Source organism: Pseudopipra pipra, chromosome 2, assembly GCF_036250125.1.
Source record: "Pseudopipra pipra isolate bDixPip1 chromosome 2, bDixPip1.hap1, whole genome shotgun sequence".
NCBI classification, from domain to species: Eukaryota; Metazoa; Chordata; class Aves; order Passeriformes; family Pipridae; genus Pseudopipra; species Pseudopipra pipra.
In genome coordinates this window covers 110,240,761-110,265,482 of record NC_087550.1, presented here as the reverse complement: position 1 = coordinate 110,265,482, position 24,722 = coordinate 110,240,761, and the positions used below count along the sequence as shown (strand labels likewise).

The 24,722-nt window shown below is 34.4% G+C and overlaps 1 protein-coding gene across 3 annotated transcripts in view; it reads left to right on the top strand.

Moving 5' to 3' along the window:
* CFAP47 (cilia and flagella associated protein 47) overlaps nucleotides 1–24,722 on the top strand; it is a 281,915-nt gene that overhangs the window by 149,983 nt on the left and 107,210 nt on the right. For all 3 annotated transcript variants that reach the window (XM_064646845.1, XM_064646846.1, XM_064646844.1), the window contains exon 51: nucleotides 19,886–19,983. In XM_064646845.1, coding sequence (XP_064502915.1) covers nucleotides 19,886–19,983 — 98 coding nt within the window. The remainder of the gene's footprint in view (nucleotides 1–19,885; nucleotides 19,984–24,722) is intronic.

Below are 24,722 nucleotides of genomic sequence, written 5' to 3'. Positions count from 1 at the left end.
GATGACCAAAGGTTTAAGGTTTTCCCTTAGTGCTTATGATACAGATAAGACTATTGCAGCAGATAATTATAAATTATAATTAAAAAAGCAAAAAGCAAGTCAATGCTTGACAAATAAAGGAACAGGGATTGAGAAGAAGTCTAGAAATATTAAATAGAGGATTCTGAAAACCAAAGGAAAGAAAAAGTAAACTGTATTTAAAAAGAAAGAGTTTTGTGAGGACAGTACAGATTCAGTTCTTCGGTTTAGTATATTTAATGGGAATATTAGAAGTGTTGAACAGTACTACTTTTTAAAATTCTGATGTAAGAAGAGCTAGAAATAGGAAGAAGTCCATAAGAAGTCAGTTAGAAAGAAATGAAATAATCAGTATTTAGCATTCACTGTTTTCAAGGTCCAAGAATATTTTCCTGCATTAGCCTCCTACAATGAATTTTCATATACAGCAACATGGAAATTGGTTGGCATTAAAACTCATACAGCACATCATTGTAAGTTTACAGAAGAAGGATTTTAACAGATATTGAATTAAGGTGGTATATAAAGACAATGCAGTAGAGATGAGAATTATAGATTTCAATGTATTAAGAAAAATTAATCAGAAAACAAATATAAGGAGTGATGCCAAGTACATGGAAATACTGGAGATAATCTTTGAATCTCTACTGAAAGCTTGAATTTAGTTATCCTTCTGTTGTCTAAATTAAATATTTTTTCTTACGAGGTTTTTGCAAATTTAAGAATCGTCAGTCCAAAACTGGAGAAGGCTGAAAATAGAAGGTTAAGTAAGAAAATTGCTTAAGTGAGTGAATGTCTCAGTACTGTCCCTGTCACCAGTATGAATTGAGGGCATTGTTCCTAGGTAGAAAGTGCAATGTGAATTCCACTTTTACTGTTACTGATAAGCCTTTTGCTCAGTTTGGCTCCCCAATAACAACGTGAGACTGACTGGTCTATGTATACATTCAAAATGTTTTTTGAACATATTCAATACATTAAAATACATTAAATTTATGTAATGAAACATTAGTTTATGTAATGAAACTTGTTGAGAGGGGCCAGGTCATCAGCTCCAAATCAGTTCCTTTTTTGCTGTGCACTAATTTACATGGATATAATCACTCCTGCACAGAGAATTTCACTGGTAACTGGAGCAATCTGCACAGCTTATTCATATATGATTGGGTCAAATTACTGCATCTTATCTTTCAGTTGCCATCTTTTGGTATTTTTGTGCTACTGTAGAGTTATATCTTTGCCTTATTGTAACCTGTAACATGTTTCTAGTATACTGTACTAACTCAAGTTACATGACTGCTAGCAATGTTTAGGATTGCTTTCCTAAGTGGACTTAAATGTAAAATGACTCTTCCCTAATACAGTGTCACATAATAATAGAATTACTTCTTCAGTACAGAAAATATACCCTTTCACATCCTAGGAAGAGCAAGCTTTGATCTCACCTTTAAATCAACCAAGTGCTTCTAGTCATTGTAAAAACATTATCTGTCATCACAACGATTCATTTGTACTAGACATTTATAATGTCTGCAAGTGGGAGAGGTACCTGTTGAAAATAGCTAAATAGAGATGGAATATAACAAGATCTGATCTAACATAAGTGAGTCTTCTTCTGAACTTACTACAAAGAAGAACTAACAGAGTCTTTATCCTACACAGTTTTTCTTTTACACCTCTATTTTTCACAATACTTTTACATAACAATTATTATATAACTTTTCATAGTACAATGATTGATGGATATATCCAAGATTTAGGAATTATAAATTGCAAGGTGCACACCACCCCTTTGACTTTAAGGGGTCAAAACCCCTTGCTTTTGACCAGAGGCATCACACACTGAAGAAGTGCATCCCAGGGATGAGAATCCCAAGGGCTACTGTGACTGTAACAGAAAATAGTGGACTTGAGATGTACAAAAAATGAATATGCAAACTTGAATCATTATAGGCCAAAACAAGTATGATGTTGTCCATAACTGAATAAGGTTAGGAAAAAGTCTCTAGTGATTAACACAAGTACATCAAACGTTTTTGTCCTGCTGTCAGTCAATGGAAATAATTCCTTTTAAACATACTAGAAATTACTACCTTGCTATACACACCTCAACATTCAATATAATCTTTAGGTACACATACATATGCATTATGTAGTTATATATGTGTTTATTTACCTTTTTACCTTTTTTTTCTGCTTCAAATTGTAGGTATGACTGTAGCAGAATATAATGATTTCTAGAATAGCTTTCATATGTTCTTTTTATAATTTCTATCAAAGTTACTCATCATGATCTTCCAAAAACCTAATAATTCTGAAATTTGTTCGTGATTTTTTTCTCCTTCAGATGTATTTAAGGAAAATCACATTTAGTCCTTGTAGTGAAAATCACAGTGATTCCTCATGACGAATCCTTTTTATGCTGCCTTGTACAAGAGGGGAAAAAAAGAAAACAAACCAAAACCCAAACAGAAAAATGTCTGCAGAGCAGATGTAGTGACAGGGGCTTGCCTCTTTCTAAACTGACATGGAGTTTTAGTTCTTTCCAAAAGGTATTTGTGTCTTTGAAGAGAAGAAGTCCTAGGGTTTTTTTCTCATGGGATCCAAAAGTAAAACAAGGCTGTTTGCTAAGACTGAAAGTAAGATGCAGCTTATTTTTCATGTAAGATTTTTCTTCAGATATTCCTATATATGAATGAAGTGCTAAAATCATAAATAAATATTAGCCATTAATAGGTGTTTTTTTCACAGTCTCACTAAATACTGTGAAGCCTCCTACACTTGTTGAAATTTTCTGTCAAATTAGAGGAAATTTTTCTGCTCTGCTACGGAGTTCATGATAACTTCTTGAAGTGAACTGCCCTTGGACAATTGTCCCTGTGTTGTGCCCTTTGCTGTGTAGCCTGTGGGCAATAGGGAGGATGTTTGGCTCAGCTTCTGCTAGACCAGCCCAGGTATCCTCAGGAATCTGATCCCCTGTAAGGAAGAGTCGAGTTGGTGTGGTTGCTGCAATGGCTAAGGCTTGCACTGAGACTGAAAATCCCCCTCTCCCAGCATCCCTCACCCTCTCTGTCTTTCCAGCAGCAAGTCTCAGCACAGAGCTGGCATTTAAGCAACAGCTTTTTAATGTTCCTGCCAGCGGTGATGTCTCACAGAGCACTACAGATGCAGGATGTTTGTTTGTACAGCGTGGGAATTTTGCATGTGCTGTTGTTTTATTGTGGCTGCCCTAGGCATTCCCTTTATCAAAAGATTATGGTTTCCATTGTGTTTGTCTTATGGAACGCATTTAGATTTTTATACCATTGCCAAATTTTTCAATTTCTGTGTACTTGAAAGGCATAACATCAAAAAGATACATTACTTTTGAATAGGCCATGATGAAAATGTGCAGTCAAAGTGTTTAGGCCAGACATTCCTTTTGGAAAAGCCTATTTTAATTATCTTTTTAAAACTAATATATCCTTCAACCAGGCCTTCAATGACAGGCGACATTTTTTAGCCTAAGTTGTCATTGTAGTTCTTATGATACATTTTTGACAGTTTAGAGTCTTTCCCACTGTGTTTAAAATATGCTTTTGAGTGGGTTCTTTGAGGAACTGATGCCTTTGAAAGGTAATGATACTTGCCTGTGTCCTCCTGGACTTCCAGGCTTTAAATCAATCCCTGAGAGCTGAACATCTGTGGTAGCACACTGGGGTACTCACATAAGAAAGATAATGATATAATGTCTTTGTTCTAGCAGCTGTTAAAGGTGATTAAGAGGAAAACAGTATTCAGCGTACCCAAAATTTAAAATAAGGCTTTAAAATTTTTATTCATTATAATATTTTTCAAAGATCACAAGAACTGAGTATACAATGGTAAATGATACGATTTATTCAGTGTTAATGAAGTATTATGATTCCTTTATGATACCTTTATGATACCTTTAATATCGTCAAGATATAACTGGTATAAATCACATGAATATTTACTTCTGGAATTACTATCTTTTTAGCAGGGCTGTTCTTAAAAATAATTTTGAGTTATCTACCCCATAAATGTTGATTTTGTAGTTAAGCTATTTTTCAGTCAAATCTACACACTGTATATTCAAGCATGGTCTTCTCCACCTTCAGATTAGTTTGTTTTGAGTCTCCCTCTTCAGGGGAAAAATGAAGTTTCAGAAGAACTACCCAAAGAAAATAATCCCCATGTAAACTGCATGCATATTTGCAAATTTAAAATACCAACCACAGCTTGCTTTTTTCTTTTCTTTTTTCTTTTTTTTTTTTTTTTTAATGGCATTTTGGCATTTGCAACTATACTTATGTTAGTGCATCCATGCTTTTGGGGATGGTTTAGCATATGTAGAACATTAAGGATTAGACTGTTTTATGCTTTTTTCCTTTGTCAAAAAGATGGTTCAATTATTGCTGGCTTTCTCAGTAGGTGCCCTTCTGCAGTACTACAGTCTGCTAGATGTCATGCATTTTCCTTGTGCCCTTTTGAGACTCAGAACAGCTTGATTCCCCTAATAAACTAACATGTTGTTTTGAAACCATTCAGATGTAGCGATGCTTCAAGGACCTGTGGAATTTTGTGGAGCATGGTATGTGTGCAATTAAAAGTTTGTGCAAACAAAGTGTGGTAGCCCATTTAAAATTAACAACAAAAGCAATTTGTAACTGCTCACAGTGTAAGGCTTCTGGTGAACTTTAGGCTGCATCATCCTTCATGCAGCAGGTGTTTTAATATTGCTGTGCTGAGAAGGCAAGTAATGTTGCATCTGCACTAACCACAAATTAGTCACTCCTCCTGTAAACCTGTACATCTGTATATTTTTGGGTATCATGGCATGTAGGATTGCATTTGCGTATAAACAGATTAAATTTTACTACCTAATTACGGTGTCTGTGATGTGCACTGAAAGTCTGTATATGCTATAAACTACATTACTGAGAAACACATCATTCTGTCGTGTCTGGCAGACCTCAAATGTGTATGTATGGCATTTTGCCAATTAGTAGCCCATTTCTAACAAAAAAATATTCTGAAAAACAAAATCCCTAGCAGAAATAATGAGAGGGGCTCATTATAGGGCTCACACGACAGGTTCAGGTATAAACTCTTCCTAGTAGCGTGTGACAGAACACATTCAGAGACATATAAAAACGTAACATTTTTGAAAGCAAATAGGAAATAAGCAACAGAGCAGTAGTTTCTTTACAGCCTGTGCCCTTGTTACTAGGTTTGAGTGTTTGACATGCCCTTTATCTAGGTCATCATTTTGCCTTTCCTACCTTATCATGCTTACAAACAATTATTCTTTTACCCTTTAGCAAGTAATGAATTATAAACACACAGAGAGCACATAATGGTAATGAAAAAGAGCACTAATATTTACTAGATCCTCACAGTTGTATAAGCATGTCTGGGGCTGAAGATAATGATGTGAGGAGAGGATAGAGGGAAGGTCTCTCTCAGTCTCCTTTGTCATGGTGCTTCAATTGCTGTGACCTCTGAAAGTATTCCCTGAGCCAGAAAACAGCAAAAAGTCAAACTTTACAGCCTAATACATAGGACAGTTCAGAGGAAGTAGAGTTCAAATCAAATATATGATTTTTTTCTAAGAAGTCTTTTACAGTATGGTGTGTTTTTTTCCTATCTGAATAATTACTTGAATCTATTACATGGATCTAAATATTATGACACATTCCAATTACTGCAACATCAGTGATCATATCTAAGGGTGAGAACAGTTTCCTTCAAGGTGTATGTTCAGTTGTTCAAACAGAGGAAAGAACTGAATATACATTCTCAGAACCTGGTAGGGCAATCCAACAGTTAAGCTACTTTATAAATAGATTCACAAAATCCAGAGCAAAGTTTTTGTGTATTTATTTATTTACTGCAAGTTTCTGAAAAATACACAATTCAGAAATATCAATTAAAATGTAAGGTTGAGTCCAAATGCTGTTTGTAGGATGACAGGGATCATAATTCCCAACGGGAGAAAATAAAGCATATTTCTCCTTCCAATCTAATTTACTTTTTTATTTTACCATTGGACGCCCCTCCCCCAACCAAGTGGTGTTGTTATTAGTATTATATTACAAGTACTGTTATACTGTCATAACTGGACAAGATTGCATTGTGTGCTACTGTCATTGTCTGACTTTGAAGCTATAACTAGGTTGTTCCTGAAGACTATTTGTGATTGTGTAAGTAATTTTTTTTGTTAGTAAAACTCTCAGTTTACCTCATTGTTTCTTCATGGATGAAACTCTCACCTATCTCAGATCCTGTTGTCCACTTGGTAGCCTGCTGCTGGAATTTGCTAAGGACTTTTACTTCTATAGCAGCTGCAAAATAACTTGCCCATTCAGAATTCTGGCTTTTAATTTGTCCCAGACACTGAACACTCCTTCATTCCTATACATTCACTTATGAGGTAGATTTGTCAAACTAACAAAAGATTTTTACTGAGTAGAGGATAGATATTTCTGGTTCCTTGAAGTGCTTTATTTGTTGTGGTCTCTACTGTCTCTGTCAAAATATTTCCTTTTCTTTCTCTGTGGGTACTGTGGAGTCCTAATTGCTTTTGGCATTATTATGAAATTATAGGTTTTGGGGAAGTACTGTTTCCCACTGTGGCAAAAGAGAGATGGTATTTTATATGTTGTCATCAGAGAGCAAAAGTATGTGTGCAAGAAGTTTTTTTAGGTTAGAATGAAGTATAAAAATATGATTAGCATTTCTGGTAAGATAGTAAAGTAAACTTGTGCTATTTAGGAAGAATGCTTCTTCTTTCATAGTATAAGTGATATATATACTAATTATTGTTGAATGTTATGAAGAATTAGGGGATTGCTTTCATTAAATTCTCTGGATTTATTGGTTATCTACACCCTATTTACCCACCAATATATTGAAAAGTTAGTAAAAGCAACCTGATTAAGTTCAGTGTCTGTAAACATGGCAGACAATATCCATGAAATTAATGAAGGGTTGGTTTTATTTAGCATGGAATTACATGAACATAAAGCTCCTCTACTTGAAGATTAATGGAATTTTACTTCATAATTTCTTTTTTTATTGAAAACATAAATTGCTCACACAACTCTACAATAGGTTTTCTGAAACCTAATGAAAATCTGCTCACTTCATCATCATGCCCAGGATTCTATTTCATATAAGTCATTTTCTATTTTATGGATGTATAGAGAAATAAACATAGTTTTCCTAAAATGACCTGATTGTTCAGCAGAAATCCTTATTAATATCTTCTCCAGGGAAGACATATTTTTTATCCCAGAATAATGTTGCCTTTTCTGTGTGTGTGGTGTTGCTTAGTGTTGCCATTTTGCCTTACCTGAAGAAAATAAGACGAAATGCCTACTCTGTGACAGAGCTTAGGATGGAAAGTTATCCAAATTCCGATGAACTTGATTAAAAAGTTCCTTTTAAAGTAAAAGGATTATTCTGAAAAAAAAAAAAAAGGCACACTTGTCAGATTTAGTGCCTTTGCATTTTCCTCGCTGTGTTTCTGTGAAACACTGCAGTAAGACTGTATTAGGGTTGATAAAATGCTTTTGGTTAATTTTGTATTTTTAGAATACTAGCTGCATTTTTGAAAAAAATATTTTTGTTCAGTAAAAGCAGAATAAATTTTTTTCTAATGAATGGCAGTCAGGAATCACTCAGTATGGTGCATGAGTATGTTTTTTGTAATTCTGGTTTATCTTCACTTGGGAAATAGACATTCTTAGCCTTAGTTTTTAACATGTTTTTATATGGAAACTGCATATGCTGAGCCTGCCTGAGTATGGTAGAGAATTTAAGAGTCAACTCTATCTGGAAGTGAGCTGTCTTCTCACTGAAGTCTCATGTAGGTTCACATAATAAAACGAAATTTATCTCAAATTTAAAATTCAGTTAGAAATTTATGTATATTCCAGGAAATGTTGTCAAATTAGTTTCCTGGTAGCTAAAAGTGGCAAATTATTTGAATATTAATTAAGTTCTATATTAAAAATGAAGATATGTTGCACTCAACTTTTTTTAGGTCTTTTTTGAAGCTACTGAATTCCAAGCTGGCCAATATCAAACTTTTAGTGAAATAATGCAATTGATTTTACCATAGCTTCTAAATTCCAAGGTAATTTCTACAATTCAATTGTTTTAATGGTATTCTCCTCTCAAAGGAAAGGCTTGTGCTCTTTGCATGTGCAGGAACTCATAAGGGCAGTTATTTGCTTTTGTGACACAACACTAGTGAAAATTGGGATACCTTTGTCTTCAGTTAGCTTATTTTTATTAAGTTATGTTGACAATAATAAAATATGAGTTGGAATTTCATTATAAAGAAGATGAAATATATTTCACCACAGCGTATTACATCTAGAGAGCATAACACTTGGAGGACTGTTAAGTATCTTTAACAGGCCTTAGCTGCTAAGACTTAAAAATGAAAAGTTTGCTAAGCGTTTGCAATAAATATTTGTCATAATAAATAAGAGGCATATTTGTGAACATATTCTTCTGAGACTGAAGAATACATGCTGCTTTACTGCTGCCTTTTGGGTTTATTTGACTTCTAGCTTTTCACAGGGCATTATGTTTAACTAATGTACTCTTATGTAATCTATGTTTTACTAATGTACATTTATATTTTATTCAATAATTTATGTTTGACTGAAACAAGGGTTGAAAACAGGAATTAATTACACATTATGGTATGCTTTTTCAATAAAAGTATTTTAACAATTCTAAAATCATACTAATTTCATATTTTAATTTTTCTGACTACAGTCCTTTTATGTTAAATGTTCTATGTTAAAGAATTCTTAGTAGCCAAAAAGTTAAATTTATGAAGGTAAATTATGTAATATGACATCACCTATTAAAAAAAAGAAAAAAAGAACTCTTTGGAGCAATATAACTATCAAATGTATAAATTTATAATCGATTTTTTTGTTTTCTTTTCATTCTGATGTGGAAGAGGAAACCACTTCAATGCTGTTTTAAGGAATTTCATGACTGGAAGTCCTCTGAGTGTAACTTGTTGTACTGTGCCAAGGGTATATCAACCGTGACTGCTCATACACAACTTCTGAGCTGGCTCTTGCCTTTTCAGACACGTTAAAACGTCTGTGTCACACAGCTACCCAAGCTGTTCACCTGGCAAGTGATTTCCTACATAAGTTACAGTTTATATCCTCTTAAAATGTGCAATAGAAATAAAGACAGATACGGCAAATGGAGAAAAAACAGTAGTTCTTTAGGAAAAAACCTTTGAAGAATTTGAATAATTTTAAAAGTTATGTGAAGTAAGAGGAAGCAGGGAAGGTTAGTACATACTTGTTTGTGTTTGTTGGTTTAGCACAGCCCTAGCTCTGTGTTTGTTAACAAAGTGCCAAGAATTCGATTTCGTGTGAGCTACAGATTAAGGCTGTGAATGAGGGTGTTTTGAGGCATTTTGTGCAACATGAGAGTGTGTCAGGTATAACCTGGTAGATATAACATTTCCTAGAGGATTTTTACAACCATTCCTCTAGGATATTCTTCAAAGTTATTTACTAATAAAGATGGCATGACCTAGGTAATATGTCCTGGTTCTTCCCTACCCTTACCATTGTAAAATTTCACTGATACTTTTTGCATGTTCTGAAGTCCACCATTTGTTGTTCTTTCCATCAGAGACAGAGAGGTTACTTGTAGTACAAATCTTGGTGTGTGTGAAGCTTGTAAGCATTGTGTTTCCTTAAAATTTTCCTGAAGGAAAAGAAAATTATTTATTTAGCAATAGTTGTTTTCTAACTTCAAATTCATAGTGGTCGTACTAGTTTTTCTGTGTTTTCATAAATCTTTTCATAATTGCATAGCAATCAGCTATTTTGTGGTTTGGGGTTTTTTTATTATTATTTTATTTTTTTATTCCTTGAGTTGTTCTTACCTCTCTGCCCTTTGGAATTATGTCTTTATTCTACTCTTAGACTGGATTATCCTAAGTATTTCCTCCACTTAACCTCAGCTTCTTTCTTTGCCAGGTCTCTGAACTAAGGTAATTATAATAATCACATAACAGTCTTAAAGGAAATGTAATTTATCTTCCCATTAGAAGTTAAACAGTATTTTAAAAGTGTGTTAGTATTCTAAACAATCACTTCATTATATAATCTCCAATTATATCAGATTTATTCATTTAAGTGAAAAGTTCTAGTTCTTCTTCCTTGCTATTCAGACTTCTAAAACCATAATGCAGTAACTGAAAAAATATCATCTTCCCATAGATTAGCACAAAGATTCCTATGACGACAGACTGATTTTGAGCTAACCAGCTGAGACATAGCAATCATCTAAATGAAGAATAATAGAGCCAGCAGTTAAAAAATGAGATAGTACCTTAAAGGCAGAGTTTTGAGAAAGCCATGTGACACAATATATGTGATGTGCAGGTCACTCCCAAACATACAGACCATCGTACTTGAAGCCTACCAAGTTTATTTTCCATGGTCTATTGATGACAGATTGCTTATGTAGTAGATTGGTTCATCTCCTACATGTCCCTGTCATCCCACCTCTTCAGTGAGTGTTCAGTGGCTAATCCTGAAAGTCTGAGGTTCTTTTCAGTGTGTGGCTTCATGCTCTTACTGAAGACACAGAAAGACATTTAGTTGCTGTGTTAGACCTATGTTGGTAAGGTTTGTGACAGTCCTTTGAACTTATTCCTCCAGAATTTATTCCTCCAACTATTAGTAAAGCAGAATATTCCCTTCCCTACCTTCCCTACCCTGTCCCATCCCCCTGCCAAGAAAAACCCAAAACGGTGAGATTTTGACACTTATGTTGCTAAAATACAATGAATTTCTGTTCAGCATTTGGAATTTCCTTAAGCTTTGCATACTTTATGTTCACATATGTCATGCTGCCTGCAAAGCTAAAAGTGGTGAGGGAAGACAGATTCTAATGCCAAATCTATTACCTGTGTAATTGTTGATTTTTTTTATTTCGTGTTTCAGATCTATATTTACTAATGTCATGAGCCTTTGGTATCTGCATGGCATACTTTCATGTGCTCTGAATTTATTTCCCATGCCATGATTCCATGATTTCATCAGAAAGAGTTTAATGTGTGAATGAGACCCTGAGTTGTGTCCCAGTGTGTACCAGCAGATAGATCTGTGTGTCACCAGAAGACAGCTGATAGCAGGCTAGGCTACATTTCATGAAAAGTACATTCCCTGGATAAGTGTAGAACATAACCCAAATGGAGAGTGAAAAAAGCCCCTGCAGAAGGGGAATAGCCATATTTGGCATGTTTACATTTTATTCATCAGACTGCAAGGGATAAGAGAGGGCTGTGACGTGATCATATTAAGGTCTTGAGATTTTATGAAGGACATTAAGAATATTCTGAGGTAAAGGGATCTTTTCTATCTTCCAAATCTCATGGACATAGCAAATCTGCAGGATAATTTTTTTGAAGCTGTTACCTGGGAGATGGAGATGAGAAAGTGTCTATGGAGTAAAGGTGTCTGACTGAAAATGGTGTTAGAACATCATGTTGTGAGGATATTAATAGTATGGAAGAGTGAGCTTCAAAAATGGAAGATGGCAACAGCATTAGTCATCCATTTCCTTGAAATAAGCTGTCTGTGGTGTTAAAATTCTCTCTTCTCTTTACAGTTTTGAAGAAAGTTTAGGGAAAGGGAATATCTTTCATGGGCTAGTGGTATCTGAGTTTCCACCGTTAGGTGGTGATCTTCATTTGAAAAGATGGCTTTGAAGGCAGAAGAAAAAAAAAGAGAAGTTCTGGATTTCTGTCTTATGAAAGGTCAGACACTTTTTCAGAGCTTTGTTTGCTACTGAACATTGTAGTAGCTAATTCCAGGGGTCTAAATGTGGGTTTGATTTTGCATTTTAGAAAATTGTTCAAATTTCAGTTTCCAAATTTTCCCGAGTGGAAAAGGCTGTGGAGATACAGTCATTGTCTAGTTTAGGACAAGTCCTGAAGAAAAGGAACTTTAATTCATCTTGCAGATTTCCCTTTTGTAGAGCACACTTCTTCCCCAGGCTTTCCTGTAGGTACTATATTAGCTTGAAAATTTTGAATTAAATCAATATTAGGTACATATTTACACATGAAAGCATTATCATTTCATTTTAAATTGCAGCATTTTGAAGGGCACCACTTTCATACATCAGTTCCAATTTATACATACCAAGTAATGCAATCTTCAATGTCACTTTAAGTACTGTCCCTCTGCATGACTTAGGTTTGATACAAAATGTAAGGCACACTGAATTTATGAAAGGTGCTCTAGGGGAATTGTAACATCATATCCTTTAAGAACAAGATTAAAGACTGAGGAATATTAGAATTTTTTTTTAAGCAACGTTATATGGAATACGTTAAATAAATATTCATTGAAATGTTGGGGTTACTCAAGTATGTTCATGTACATAAAATGGCAGCTGAGAGCAAGTTTATCCTGCCATGTTATGCAAAAGCATTTTTAGAAACTGAACATATTGATTACCTTTATTGAAAAAGTATAACCCTTATGTGGAGAAGGGTTATAAGGTAGCAACCTAAAGGTAACAACTCTGGATTAATAACTTCCTCGGATAAAGAAAGTGTAGAAGCGTTGCCTTTCCAAGGACAAGCTATTCCTCACTGAGTAAAAATGACTATAAATGTCTGCCTTTTTGCATCCTTTTGAGCATTTAATGTAATAGGGTTGCAACATTTTCTTAATGTGTTAGTGTTTTACAGCTTTTCACAAAAATCAGGTGCAGATAAAGTGGAGAGAGCTATCTAGAACCAGTTAAAACGGGATTTAACTTATAAATTGTTTTCAGTGGAGTCCACCTATACAGAAAAAAATTGCAATTTTTACCTGGGACATATGAACCAATTAGATTTATCGAGTAACAATGTTAAAAGAAGTATCCAAAACCTTATTGTAAAGGGTTCATATTTCTAGTTTTGTATCTGGAATAACCTTGGAGGTTTATGATAAGTAAACCTGAAGTAATCCACTAAAATTCTTTAAAAAATGAAATCAGAGGAAAAACCTCTTTGAATTTAGCATGATAGAGAGACTTAAATTGTCAGGAAAAGTTTGCAAAAGAAATGTCAGGTCTTTTTAGTGTAGTTCTTAGAGGGCTAAAGCCGGTCAAATTTGAAAAATGAGGAACATAAATAATCTGCTTAATAACTAGTCTGTTTCACATAATTTATATAAAATTATTTATTCTGAATCAAAAAGGAAAAACTAAATAAATATGACACACACTTATCAAATGATGATTTTTCCTGAACAGCAACTCTTGTCCTTCAGAGATGACTCTATGGGGTGTTGGTTACTCATGGACATTGTGTTTGCATGCGAGCAGAAAGAAGTCTAAATTTTGATTTTTCCTGCATTAGCATGACTGAACTCTTTACATATTGAAAGCTATTACATGTTTATATATAGTGTAGGGAACTAGACAAAATGTCTTTTTTAATTTATATTTTACATTCTGTAAAGTAAAGCAATATATCTATAAGAACAGCATTAAGGGTGCTCACTCAACAAGCATGGGCATAACTACCAGCATGGAAAGTTTTTTGAGAATCAAGAAATCATGCTGTGTTATTTCTTTGGCTGTTATTGTTAAAAACATATCCTTAAAGACACATCTAAGAGTTATTTATTTATAACTGGAATTGACTCTACTTTTTTTTCATTTTTTATTGCTATATTAAATCTGCAAATATTGGGTAAAAATATTGTAGAAAGAACTGACAATAAATTTGAAAATATAACTTAAATTCAGCTTTTTTCTTTAAATAATCATAATTCTGATGCCAATATGAGAAATCAGAAAAAATAGGATTTACTGATTAGGATCTATCCTAATCAGTAAAATTAGGATAAAGTCTTTCAAATAAATTAGTATTATTTAGCACTACAATTCCAGTTTCCCCATTGTGCCCATAACCACACACTCTGCACACCTCCCAGCCCCCCCCCAAAAACACCCTAGAATTCTACAATTTTCAGGAGATCAAGCCAAATCTTCCTTCACCATCAGTGATGTGTCATTCAGCTGAATGATAGGCAGCTCTGTCCCAATCAGGAGAGAAGAATGTTTTCTATTTATAACTGCTGATGCTTGACAGCACATTTAATGGCTGGTGTAGCAGACACAGGATGAAAAGTAATTTTAAGGAAAGGACAAGGAAAGGGGACAGAGAGATCAGAAATTTCAGCTTGTGGCTGATATGACCATAATGTATTCTTATCCAAGTGAGTAGAGAAAAGCATCTTGTGAGTAGAGGGAAGGGGATTTTGCAACTGATAACTCTTCTGGACATGATACAAAGTACTAGATTAAAAGTATATGGCTTACAACACTGATTTGTTAAGCAGGATTTTATAGCATTTTTAAAATTGCATAATAAAATGAAGAGATGAAGCCCAGGAGAAACAGTTTATTTGCATCCCTGAAGAGAAATAGGACAAGACACCAAACTGATTGGATTACAAAAAGATGTTCTCTGGAAGAAAAGCTGATGATTTTGGCATTTCATATAAGTTGGAATGAGGTTTGGAAGGGAAGTTTGAAATTTTAACCTGAAATGTTTGTTGAGAGTTCAAGTTCAATTTTCATGTAAATTATAGTTTAGTTGTCCTGTGTTTTAAATACAGAACTGTCTATTCACAAATGTAATAACTGTAGATAAATATTAGTTAAAGAAATAGATAAACATTAGTTAAAGAAATTGACTTGTTATTGAATATTGGATACAGAAATATATCTCATTTTTGATTTTGTCATTCCCCCTAGTTCAGGGTAACTGCATGAATTAGGAAGTACACAGTTTTCTGCGCTTCCAGTGACTTCATATTTAAAACAAAAAATTACAAAATAATCAGAGAAATTTCTAAAAACTGAAAATAAGTAAGCTTTTTTATAGTGTTCCTGTTTGAATGTGCAGTAGCTAAGATCTGGAAGATACTGGTTTGCCTAACCATCATTGACAGATGCTTGACCCTAACTAGTCAGGAGAGACTAGAAGAGAAGATAGTGAAGATTAAATATTGAAGTAGATGCATTCTTATGTTTAGAAGATTTTTGCTTGCTCCTTTTTAGTGGAGATTTCTGTCTGAAGTATTGGCTACAATTTGTTTTGTTTGTTTTATGAGATCTGACAAGATCATGTCCTGATGGTTACATAAAGCAGGCTAAGGATTTTTATTTGTCATTGAAGCCCCAAAGTGAGAAGATAAGAGATACAGGCTTAAAGTCAAGTGGAGTTTATCTCATAAGACATCAAAGCACGGTGCTCAGGCCCTAAGAAAAGACTTCAAGAGCATTAAAAATGTCAGTGGAAGTTTACAAAAGTAGAGGGGGAAAAAAAGAGTGCCAACTTTTTTTTTCTGCCTGTTACTTAAGCGTGTGCAGAAAACAGAAATAGATATAACCTCGTTCTGTGAGTAGAGAATGAGCCATCTCTGTGTTTCAGCGTGAGTGTATTGAGTTTACCTCCATTGCCTGTGTTTTTTCAGCCTTGTTTCCCCAGCATCTGCTATCTGGTAAAATAAAACTCTATGAAAAACCCTAACAAAAAACAGTGAAGGAAATCCCCAAACTCGTGACCTTCTGCTCTATACATTAGCAAATGAATTTCTAATACTAGACCTGTTTTCAGCCATGCAAGTTATTCTTCAGGTTTGAAACAGGAACACTGAGATACAACTAAAGGAAATGTCAAAAGCATTTGTTGTTAATTTAATCTGCTTAAGTTCTTGTTTGTTTGTTTGTTTGTTTTCAGGGAGCTAAAGCTTCAGTAGGTTTTTATAGCTTTGGAAGTGAATTCTGAATATTCTTGAGAGTAAGAACTAGCTTCTGTCTTGTAGGTTGCCTTAGGAAGAGAATAAATTCAGAGTAAAATAAGGATATAATTACTTGAAAATGAGAATACTTGCAATAAATTGGCTTTGAGCTGGCCCATTCAAATGCATTATGTGGATAAAGACACAAGGTGGGACTCATCTATAAAATCTATTTGGTATCTAAGTGAGTAAAAAGCCCTCGGTTTTATGTTCTTAACAGTGCAAGTGGGCAGCAAAGCAACCATTCCAGATATGTTTTCACTGAGTAAAAGTTGACAGAACATCAAAGTTTGTACAACTTCAAGGCTTAATACTAAACAATATTTTCAGAAATGTTTGGTGAAGAGTTCAGCTGGAAAAATAAAAAAGATGCTCCTTCAACAGAGAATTGTCAAGTTTGTGTCATGTGTTAAGGAAAGTGTTTCCACTGAAGTATTTTACAGTTTTTAGGTAAATGCCTGTTGAAGGTGTTATGCCAATAATATTGTGATCTAATATGTAATACATGTAATATTGAAAAATGAGTACAAGGTATTCCCTCCCAAACATGATAGGTGTTTTACAGAAAGGTAATCTGTGAGCACTGTAGTTTATGTCTCCAGAAGAGAGATGAATCTAAACATTTAAATGCATATAAAGTACAAAGAAAGAAATTAAGGGTTTCTAACATAAAATGGTTTTTATAATTGACGTAAAAACTAAAAAGAATGCAAGTTGGCCTGAAAACTTTGTTTTTGAGAGATGTCAGGAGTTCAAGTATTTTTAAGCAAATTGAACAGAATAAATGAATTTATAAAGCAAAGGAAGAAGAGAAAAGACAAGTAGATTATAAATTTTATATTACTGCAATTATGAAGCACAGAAATTTGATTCAGGAAACTTATGAGTACATAGAAGAAATCTGTGGTCAGAGAGAACAAAGCAGGCTCTAAGTCTATATGGAAAAATATCTTAGTTACAGTATAGATGTATTAAGTGCTGGAAGGCAATATTGTAATGACAGGTAATGATGCAGTTCCACAAAACTTGTGGTTGTGCATTAGGGAAAAAATGAAAGTACCTCCTGGAACACTGGAGATACACTTCCAGTTGGTCAATTATTTAGAGACAGAATGTGATACTTAAAGTATCTGTCCTGGGGAGGAGAAACAATACTTAAGGACTTTTCATACCTAAACCAAGACTTTTCATTACATTCCATTCTTTCTCTCTCTTCATGGTAAGAACTGGCAATTTTTTTATGTTCTTTGGTTACTATATTTTAATCCTATCTTCTAATGTTCTCTCCTCTGCAGCTTGATTTCCTTAGTAGCGTTCAGAAAGGGATCTTAGACATAGATTTATGGATAATCAGGGTACTATGTGAACCACATCTGCCTTATCACAGCTGCTGACTTTGACAAAGAATTCAGATAGTTTTCTGTGTCCCGGCTTCTCTCCCTTATTGTGATGCTTAATAATTTTCTTTGGACTATATAAACAAACTCACATCTGTAATTTCTTGGCTTATGCCAGAGACCTGTCTGAAAATTTGGAGCACATTCTCTGCCTTTTCATTTCTTTGTACCCGAAGTTGACTTACACAAAGAGTCACATGCTGATTTGCACCACCACACTTTAATACATGAGGTTCTTTTGAATTCACAGACTTGTAGAATCATAGAGTGGTTTGGGTTGGAAGGGACCTTAGAGATCATCTTGTTCCAACGCCCCTGCCATGGACAGGGACACCTTCCGCTAGACCAGAACCATTGGGCAGACACTCTCCTGCCAAGGTGATTTGTTATTTTCCTTTTTATCAGACTGCTCCAAAACCTTTTCTGCTGAAACCTTAATGTGGGAGAGTTCCTCTGACCATTCCCTTCAAAACAAGCTCCAGAGTGGGTTTAGGAAATCTCTGAACTCCACTGTAACAAACTCTACTGCAGAGAATTAATTTAGATTTTCTGCTGCAACCTTATCTTACTTGAGCATTCCTCTTCCACCCTGATCATCTATTAGCTCTTCTGAGTTTGGCAGGCTACCAACTTCAGATGTGTTTGAAAAGATTTTGCTTGTACTTTTTTAAATCTTTAGCTAGTTGTCACTCAAGAGGGTGAGGGGTTTTTTGGGGGGGATTTTTTTGTTTGGTTTGGGGTTTTTTTTGTTTGTTTTTGTCTTGTTTTACCTTTGTTTTTCTTTTTCTTTTTTTTTTTTTTCTGGTGTTCTTGAACGTTTGAGGACAGGGTGACAGCCTTGTCAATTTTCTGTTCAAATAGCAGTTTATGCTCTTTTCTGCTTTCCTTAACTGTACAGAACATTAATTCAAGAATGTGTTGCTATAAATGCCTTTATTCTGCAGTTTAATCACATATCCTGGGTAAATGGAACTTTACTGTTGGCGTTTTCCTTTGTTGTTTCATACCTGAATTTTATAGCTTTTCCTACAGTTTGACTGCGTTCTTGAAGGATGTGTTGACCCAAGCTATGGTCACTCTTTGATTTTCTTTTAGTCTTTACTTAAGAACTTTTATTTCAGCTTCTAGGTAGTATGTTCTGTTTTGGTGTAAGGTGATGCTCCCTTCTTGCAGAAGTCGTCTCTCTTCTGTATACTATTTTTTTGTATTTTGTAATTGATTAAACTCAGGGACATGTACGTGCCAGAATCCTTTAATAGACATTCAGAAGATGTCTTTGCCTCAATGATGTTAATTTTTATAGATTGTAAGATACTGAGCATATTCTAGACAGTGGAAGGCTGGTATTCTGCTGATATTAAAAACCAGTAAATTTTATGCGTATCAAATTAGCCTGAACAAAATGGGTAAGTTAATACAAGATGTATTCAGTGAAAATTTTAAGGAAGTAGTACAATTAAAGCCAGTCAGACACAGTTTTATTGGAAATACGGTTTAGAAATAGTCATATATACAGAATGAGGTACTGCAGCAAGGAAAGCAGTGACTCTGAGGAGATCTGGGGTCACAGCAGGAGAGGAAACCAGTAGGAGCTCCCAAGACTAATGCTGTGGTAAAACAGGAGTGCTAATGCAGCTCTCCAGTGTATAATTCAGGGAAGCATGAGTAGGAGGATTAAGGCTAATTTCATCTCATACAATATACTGACAAACAGGAACAGTGCAAGTAATTCTTGGATATGCATTATTAAAAGGTGCTGAACAGCCGTTTATACTTGCAAAAAACTTACCACATGAAGTATTCGTGTTGTGAAGATCAGGCCATATAATGAGAGACTTTGGGCTCAATCTCTTTCACCTCTCTGAACAAGATTGAAGGGATAATTTTATTAACACTCACAACTATGTTCTAAATATAGGAAAATGCTAGATGCTTAATGCCAGATCTCTTTAATCAGAAAAAAGTAATTACAAAATTGTTTGGCTGGACATTGAAGCAAATCTAATGGAAATCAGAAATTAGACTTATATTTAAATGTCTTCCAATGCCAATACTTAGCCACCAGAACAAACTACTAGTGGATATCTTCAAATCAAGACCCAAAGTCTATCTGGAAGATATGTTTTAGCTTGACTGCAATTGCACAGCAACAGTCCTGTGTAACTGAACAGAACTTAATTTCTCTGATATACCAAAGCTTATATTAGAGGAACTAATTTTGATTCAATTTTGTCAGATATATTGTAAAATGATAAAAGTACTGTCAATCTGATATGAAATGTTAGTTGCAAATCAGTAATATTCAAAATTCAGAAAAAAATGTGATTGTCTAGGAAATTAATTTGCTAAAGTAAAGTGCTATTTCCAGTCCATTGTGTACATATTGATTTTGTTACTATTTTGAATCCAGACAAGAAGGGATTAGGTAGTGCAGTTTGTTGACAGTGATTAAATCAGTTCATGATTTGCTTTGTCTCAGTATGAACAGTGACTGGCATTTCTGCTAAAGGTTCAAATTTCTCATTGATTTGAAGGCTACTAGGATTGATCACCTCATAGGATAATTTATAAGGCATTTTGTTCTTTTTAACGTAGGAGAATGTTCTTCAAATTGCAAAGTGTGGTTCTCCCTAAAGATTAACAGCACACCTGCAGAACCGGAAAAAACAATAGATGTGAGATGCAGAGCTCTGGTAAGGTTACTCTAAACATTTAATTTTCTTTTTCTAATGCATAAGAAGAAAAATGTAATTTTTATTGTTGTTCTGGCTGCTATCACAGAGGATTAATCAATTTTACTGAATGACCACACACAATAACTTTTTGAGTAATAAAGCTCAACACTTACTAAGACCTCATTTAAGCTCAGTGATATGAACTAAAATGAATGCTTGAATCGAAGTGTCTTCTTTATCCTGCTTGAATAATTACACCTTTATTCTGCTGACATCTGCTTCTAATTTTGGATATCAAATAAGGCCGAATTCTATAAAAACTTCAGTTTCTATACAGTCCATAATAAAATTAGACTCTTTTGGTACCTGCCATCCTTATGTATGCCAAATTATTATTGTCACTTAAATTTCATTAATAATTGGGATGCATTTAATCATGTTTGTATTACTAGATGAATACATACTTTCATTCTCAAAAATAATTTAATTATGTTAGTCATTTTGGAAGAACAATTACATCATAATGAGTAAGTTGTATGTTTTAAGTCCCTTAAGTATGTAAAGGTAAAATAATTGTTTAGTACGTTTGCTTAATTAATACTGTTTCTGTTTTTCACAGATTTGTATTTTTATTTATCTTTGAATTATACTTTGTAAAGTTTTTATTTTCAGAACTAATATTGTTCTTATTTTCTGTAAATGCATATTTCCTTTATCATACGGACATCCTGCTTTCTGCATGAATTCTAAGCAGCTAAGAAATGCTGCCTTTAATAATGGATGATGGTAACAGGTTCTATGAATAGAAACGTCTGGAATGGTATTTTTCTGCAGGAATATTTTTGAAAAATAAAACATGTGATGCAAGTGCTAGGAGAACACCTCTCCCAGTCACAGATGCTGGGAGGGGAGAAGAGTCTCCTAAGTTGACTTTACATGTGTTTATAAGGGGGAAAAAATCCAAACCAGTAAGCATTTCTGAAAATATTTGAGTATCATGTTCATGTGTCACTTCTAGTTTGTTCTTCTTTCCTTCAAGTATGGTATTCTGACTGTAGGGGTGAGAAACAGATAATGATGTTTTCAAAGTCTTGGTGTTGGGTGAGCATGTTGGGAGGTGTCTGGTGCCAGTAAGAAGCAAAAAAGCTAGACTAAAAGTGTGATTTGAGACCTTGAACAGAAGAGTGTAGGGTTTTATCCTACAGGATCATGATTGTCTTGTATCATTTTCTGATGTGAAAACACTGTTAAAGCGGTAAAAAGGAAAGCTTGATTTGAAGTATATTATTGACTCCTACTGTATAACAAATTCTCAAGGTGCATTTTAACTCTTCCTATAAATTTTAATCTAATCCAGTGTGAAAACTTGAAAAAGTCACCATAAGGTTCAAAATACTTCTGCAATGTTCAGAGAAATGAAATTCTTGACCTGAATGGGGATAATTCAGGTAATTCTTTTCTAGGAAGATGAGGAGGGTAAAGAAGTAAGTTTACCTCTTCTTCAGATCTCTATAGAAAATGCCATAAATAACTTTTTTATTGATGAATTTTGAAGATGACATAAACATTTTTGACTAACAAATAATACATGTGGATACTATTATGGAATTGTGATTACTGAATTTCCTAATTACATGTCAGCCACTTCATTTTGGAGAGGGAGAGCTTTCTGTCTCTAATGTAAGTGACTGGAATTATCCCAACTAATGTCTCACCGGAGACTCAGTGTGACACCAGGAAAAACAACCAATTCAGTCCTTGACTGCTAAAAAATGGTTTAATATGAACAGAAAGCAAATAACACCATAGGTACTGCTATTTGAATGTTCAGACCTGGTTCTTGAAGGTTAAAAATTGTATTGAAATACTGGAAGAAAATCAAAGAAATCTACTAAAAGCATGGGGGACTGGAAAAGCAGGCCTTGTCATATGAATGCTAAGTAGCTCTATCAACTTAATTTGCCAAAGAAAAAATGGAGAAGAAATGTGATCATCTGCTAAAGAATATTGAAAAGATAATGAAGATGTCTCAGTTTTGCTGACCAACATGCATGAAGAGCTAGCGGCCAAAAATTTGCATCTGAGAATTATTTAATCTTGTGTGGAATGTTCTAGTAATGAGAACAGTAAAACATTGGAAGATGTTACTAGTGAAAACAGTAGACAGAGTCTTGTAAAGCTCAGGACTTGAAATTGCTTCAAAAGCTGATAAATATTTAAAAAGCATAGTCACACACCTTGTGCATCTGCTACTTCAGTAAGTCAGATTTAATGAATACACTGATCCCTTTTTGACCTTGCAGTCTTCTTCCTTCCTGGCCTTTGGAAAGAAAGGGGTTAGCAACATTTAATTTAAAATACTAATAATACTGCTTTTGGATGGTAGTTATAGCTGTATCTCATCATCAAACGCAATAAAAATTTATCCTCAGCTTGACAAAAGTACTGATCCTATCTTACACAAATGATCAGACTTCTGAAATGTCAGAAATTGGCTACAGCAGAGGTAAAGTTGGCAGGACAGAGTTTTTAAATGAGCAAGGTGTAACATCTTGCTTTTTTTAAGGGTAGACGTGTGGCCACAGTGACTGCCAGCCCACAGACAGCGAGGGAGTCCCCAGGGGGGTAGGGCTGGTGGGCATCCCAGGAATAGTGGGCAGTATGGGATCATCTAGACAGATGTCACCTGGACACCATGAGTGCTATAGACATTAATGAGACTTGGATGAATATATTTGCTTGCAGATTCCAGTTTTATGTTTGAGGTTTAAAAGTGCTTTAGGCCAACTCAGCCTTTTGTACTTTGTAAATGAGTATCTGAAATGCAATGCATTTGTCAGGGGAATAGCTTGTACCATTTGAAAAGGGGTGCCCAGATGTGTGTGTCAGGATTCAAGCTGAGTTTGTGACTTTGTACATGTTCTGACCCTTGTGGGTGTCCTGAGGCACTGGCCATTGGTTGATGCTGTAAAAGGAGTACACTGTTGAAAAATGCAGAGAATTTGGAAAAAACAAGTTCGTCCACCTGGCAGCACCATGCAGTTGATTGTAGCTCAGGTCTTGGTGTCAAGACAGAGTTTCTTTTTCCTGCTTTAAGTGCATAAAATCAGCTGAAAAGAAATACCCCAGTTAGGTCTGTACTGCCCCCATCCCAGACTTATATGACTTTGACAAGGCATTGTGTCACCATCCTCATTTAATTTGCTCAGAATTTTCTGTGCTTTCATCTGTCTTTTGTATAATGCTTAATTATGATTACATTCATGATCTTGAACTGGAACAACACGGCATTTTCCAGTTACATTTACCTTTGGTTTGCACTGTTACTTGTATGTCTTAACATCCTTAAGGTGCCAAATTTCAATATCAAAGCGTATCTGCAGATATGTATCTGAAAGACTTAGAGATAATTTCGTTTAACTCAAGTTTTTAATAAAATATTTGCATATTTACATTGTCAAGACCCATCTCACTACATATCATTTTTGGATGTGTTCTTTCTCTCAACCTAAAATTCAAAGTGGAGATTGCTTACTTAAATGAATCAAACCCAGTTTTACGCTGCTCAAGTCTTATTAAAACTCTTTTGACATGTCAGAGCAAAAATCATCTAAGCTTGTACTTTGCTAATAAACAAGATTATGTTTAAGCTATTTAATGGAAATAAAAATATTGCATAAGTGTGCCATGTGGAAAAAAATAATTTTAAATTCTAGTCTAATTACAGTTATTTTACTCACTGTATATCAGTAAAGGAAATATCCTTGTTTGAATAGAATTCATCTTACTAGAAGTTTAGATTCAAATCCTATTGTAGTCCTTACTCTTCAGTTGATAGTATAGGTTTCTGGAAAATAGATGAATAAACATTTCAGTAAAGAGCTCAGAATTTGATCCATAAATTGAAGGAAGTGGCTTTTTAAATTTAAAAGATAATAGATTTTTTCCTAGTTTTTTAAAAATAGAAACTCAGTAGTTCCTCTAATTTGAAACACACCTGTCTCTAAATTGAATTAGATTAAATTGTTTTGGTCCATGTGACCATTAGAATGCCTGCCACAAATTGCATGGTATGATACAATGCTTTCAAGGTCAATAGAGTGTTTGAATAAGAAAAATAATGTGATCTCATTTTCTTTTTATATGTGTATTCATTTTTTTCTATGAAGAAAATTATAGTAAAAAAGAAAAAATTGCCTCAAATTTGCTCCTTAATAGTGCTAATACTGTTTTATATTGTTATGTTTAGAGGTTTTGGGACAGAGAAGCAGTTCCACTTCTCAGTTTTTCTCTGTGACCATTAATACTCAAGGTATCTCCTGTGTTGGATACATTCACAGTATCATTACTTTGCAAATAGGAGAATCAAATATTGATTTTAACTTTTGTTGTGGTAATTTCACATGCTTGTATTTCCAGGTAAGGGAGTGGATGATGATCTGTTCAGTGTTCAGTTAAACTTCTTCAAGGTAGATTTATTTCTCATTTTTCTCCCCATGTGTTTTTTGTTTGTTTGTTTGTTTGTTGAGGTGGAGGGTGGAAGGTTGGATGTTTTTATGTTTGTTTGCCTTTTTTTTTTCTAGCCTGGACAGACTGGTACATGATTTCTGATTTTCATTTGAAATTATTCATGTTGTAAAGCATATAGCTTGCTGATCTGGATATTTTTTCTAATCCAGGCCCTGAACACTCTGAAATACACTGCTCACCATTCCAGAAATAAGAATAACCTTACTGAAACAAAGGGAGATTATCCA